Raw genomic sequence first — 2,715 nt, 5'->3', positions numbered from 1 at the left:
CGTCTCCCCGCTTGCTTAAATTATCCATTGCATTTAGAGAGGCGTACTCAGAACTGTAAACCAGGGTCCATCAAATTGCTCAGCGGATTAAAATGCCTGCAAGCAGGCCCAGGGGCCAAGGGCAATTGAGACTGGGCATGGTGGCGCACACCTGTAATCCCAGCACTTGGGAGGCTGTAAACAGGAGAATCACTAAGAGTCTGATCTAGTAGTGAGTCCCTGGACACCCTGTATACCCTTCCCTAAAATACAAAAAGCAAACAAACAACCCTCCCCCCCCCAAAAAAAAAAAAAAAAAAAAAAAAACAACCACCCTGTAAATCATCTTTTGAAAACAAAAGATAAAGAAGTTTGGAAAAAGCTAGTTATTGGAAGTAGATTCAGGCTATTAACCTTGTAGTTTTGGTAGGACTTAGTGTGTGTGGGTGCCATTCAAATTGCATTTGCTCTGATGAGCCCAATCTTTTAACCCAGTTTCTCCACTGGTAGAAATGGATCAAGAGGGCAATGATTTTGGAGGATTGGCTTCACTTACTATAGCAGCATTTGTAATTTGGGAAATACTAGCACTGATCTGCTAACAGCTCCTTTTGAAATTCTGTGACCCTCTCTAGCTGTCTTTGTACAAGGACAGCATGATTACAGTGGTGAAAGAGCGGTCACCTCCAGGTGGCCCTGGAGAGGCTACCAGCATCAGACTTTGGGGCTGTGGAGTCTGCATCCTGTTTGGACCATGCTGTAAACGCCTTTAACAGTTCTACATTTGCTTGTTGGCTATTTCTGAATTCACCCAAATCCTCTTTTTTTTTTTTTTTTTTTTTTGCGGAACCGGGGATTGAACTCAGGCTCTTGAGCTTGCCAGGGAAGCACTTATTCTACTGAGCCACCTCCCCGGCTCCCCTCTAGCTGTCTTTATCTGATGAAAAAGGATGAATTCGTGCAGGTAGTATATACTGTTATTTGATTTGACAAGATACTTTTACCTTTCAGAATTCAATGACTTGCTTTCCTAGAGAACGAGGACCTACTGGGTTGACACAAGGACCAACGCAGTGAAGCTGGAGGATCACGAGGAGAGCGGGAAGGTCAGATTGGGGTTGCAGTAGCATCAAGTTAAAGCCCTCTGTGGCTAACTTGACTAAAAAATTTGAATGATTGACTTTGAAATTTATATTAAACCCTTGCAGTTTTCCTTAGAGCTGTGATATATATTGACCTATGAATGCTAATTCTCTTTTATAGGTTTGTATTATCAAGTCTGTGTACATGAAGTGCAAGTTTATTGAAATACAGTGCGTTTAAGAACTTGATCTTTGGGCCAGGGATATAGCTCAGCGGCACAGAGCCTGCCTGGCAAGCACGAGGTCTTGAGTTTGATTCCTGTACCAAAAAACAAAAAACAAAACTTGATCTTCAAAGATGAGTTTGATTTCAGATTTCTAATTCTCAGGCTTGATTTTATGAGCAAGAATGTCTGTGATCCAGCAGTTGTCGCCTGGTTGGTTACTGGATCATCTTTCTTTCATTAACAAGATAAACTATCAAGTTCATCAACGTCACGAGCCTCGACACAATAAAAACAAGTCCCCTCCTGTGAGCTTCAATTCTCTCCGGATGGAGACTGCGCCTTCTTTTGGATCCTCTGCTTCCTTTACTGCTTCTGACTCTGAGCCAAAGGAGGATGGAGGGAACTGTAGGACGGTCACTCAGAAGTATGCTTTTCGATCTGAACTATTTAATGTTGCCAAACCTTATATAACTGCAGCTGCTCATGAGGAAGGCCGGCAGAGTAAAGAAAAAGAAGATGCAGTGAACAGTGTTAAGAAAGAAACCTCCACTCCTATTGTTGGGAAGGTAGAATGTTTTAAAAACTTTGAAAATTTTTTATTTAAAATCTGTTTTTACAGGTTTTCCTTGTTTTGGTAATTGGTGCCATGAAATTTGAAAACTACCAAAAATTAAGAGAATTTTTATATTCAGTTTCTTTTCTGGTGTAGTGTTAAACTGCGTAGATTATTAATGCATGTCCACTGAATATAACCCTGGTATGTGGTAAAACTAGATTTATCAATGACATTAGATTAGTGGTTGAATTAAATAACTAAATTCCCATCATGGTTATTAATTGAAATTTTGTCTTTAAGCAGAAAGTTATTTGTTATTATAGGCTTTGTGCTTAGAGAATGTATGTGTTTTTATCTGTCAGTATGGGAAGACATAAACTATGCATCATTAGTGAAAGAGAAACTTTAAATTTTTATATAGGCTGCAAAATTTTCATTCCACCATCTCAGATATCTTGTGGATTATTAAATATAAAGAACCCCGGAGTCTTAAGGCTATGGTGCACGCGGAGTAACTTTCAGCTCTCTTCCAGCATGCTGCCCTTCTGAGGAGACCAGTGTGCACGTTTCACATGTGAGCAAAGTCAGCTTGGAAGAGAGTGTTGTGTAAACGAAGCAAAGCCAAACAACAGCAAAATCATTTTTTTGCTTAGCTATTTTTTACTGGATAGTTTTACTGAAAAGCATATTTCTTTTTTTACAAAATTCCAAAGCAGTGAATGGATTCTGAGTGATTTTTATGGATTTATCCCTTGGGGATGAGAAGAGTTTGAAAGAATTTAGATATTTTTGAAATGTTTCTAATGTTGTAAGAGAAAGCTACTATAACTTAGTGGTTATCCATAGTACAAGAAGCAGACAGGATATTCTG

General features: G+C 39.3%; 1 protein-coding gene across 7 annotated transcripts in view; it reads left to right on the top strand.

The window, feature by feature from the left end:
- Positions 1 to 2,715, top strand: part of Mettl4 (methyltransferase like 4) — a 54,433-nt gene that overhangs the window by 5,225 nt on the left and 46,493 nt on the right. For 5 of the 7 annotated variants that reach the window (XM_023720413.1, XM_023720410.1, XM_023720412.1 and 2 more), the window contains exons 2-3: positions 991 to 1,085; positions 1,243 to 1,854. In XM_023720413.1, coding sequence (XP_023576181.1) covers positions 1,471 to 1,854 — 384 coding nt within the window. In that variant the 5' untranslated portion in view covers positions 991 to 1,085; positions 1,243 to 1,470. The remainder of the gene's footprint in view (positions 1 to 990; positions 1,086 to 1,242; positions 1,855 to 2,715) is intronic. The other 2 variants (XM_023720411.1, XM_023720415.1) reach the window with 2 other exon arrangements.

This window comes from Octodon degus, unplaced genomic scaffold, assembly GCF_000260255.1.
Source record: "Octodon degus isolate 3935 unplaced genomic scaffold, OctDeg1.0 scaffold00075, whole genome shotgun sequence".
NCBI lineage: Eukaryota > Metazoa > Chordata > Mammalia > Rodentia > Octodontidae > Octodon > Octodon degus.
The sequence above is the reverse complement of the archived record's forward strand: the minus strand, read 5'-3'. Positions and strand labels throughout refer to the sequence as shown.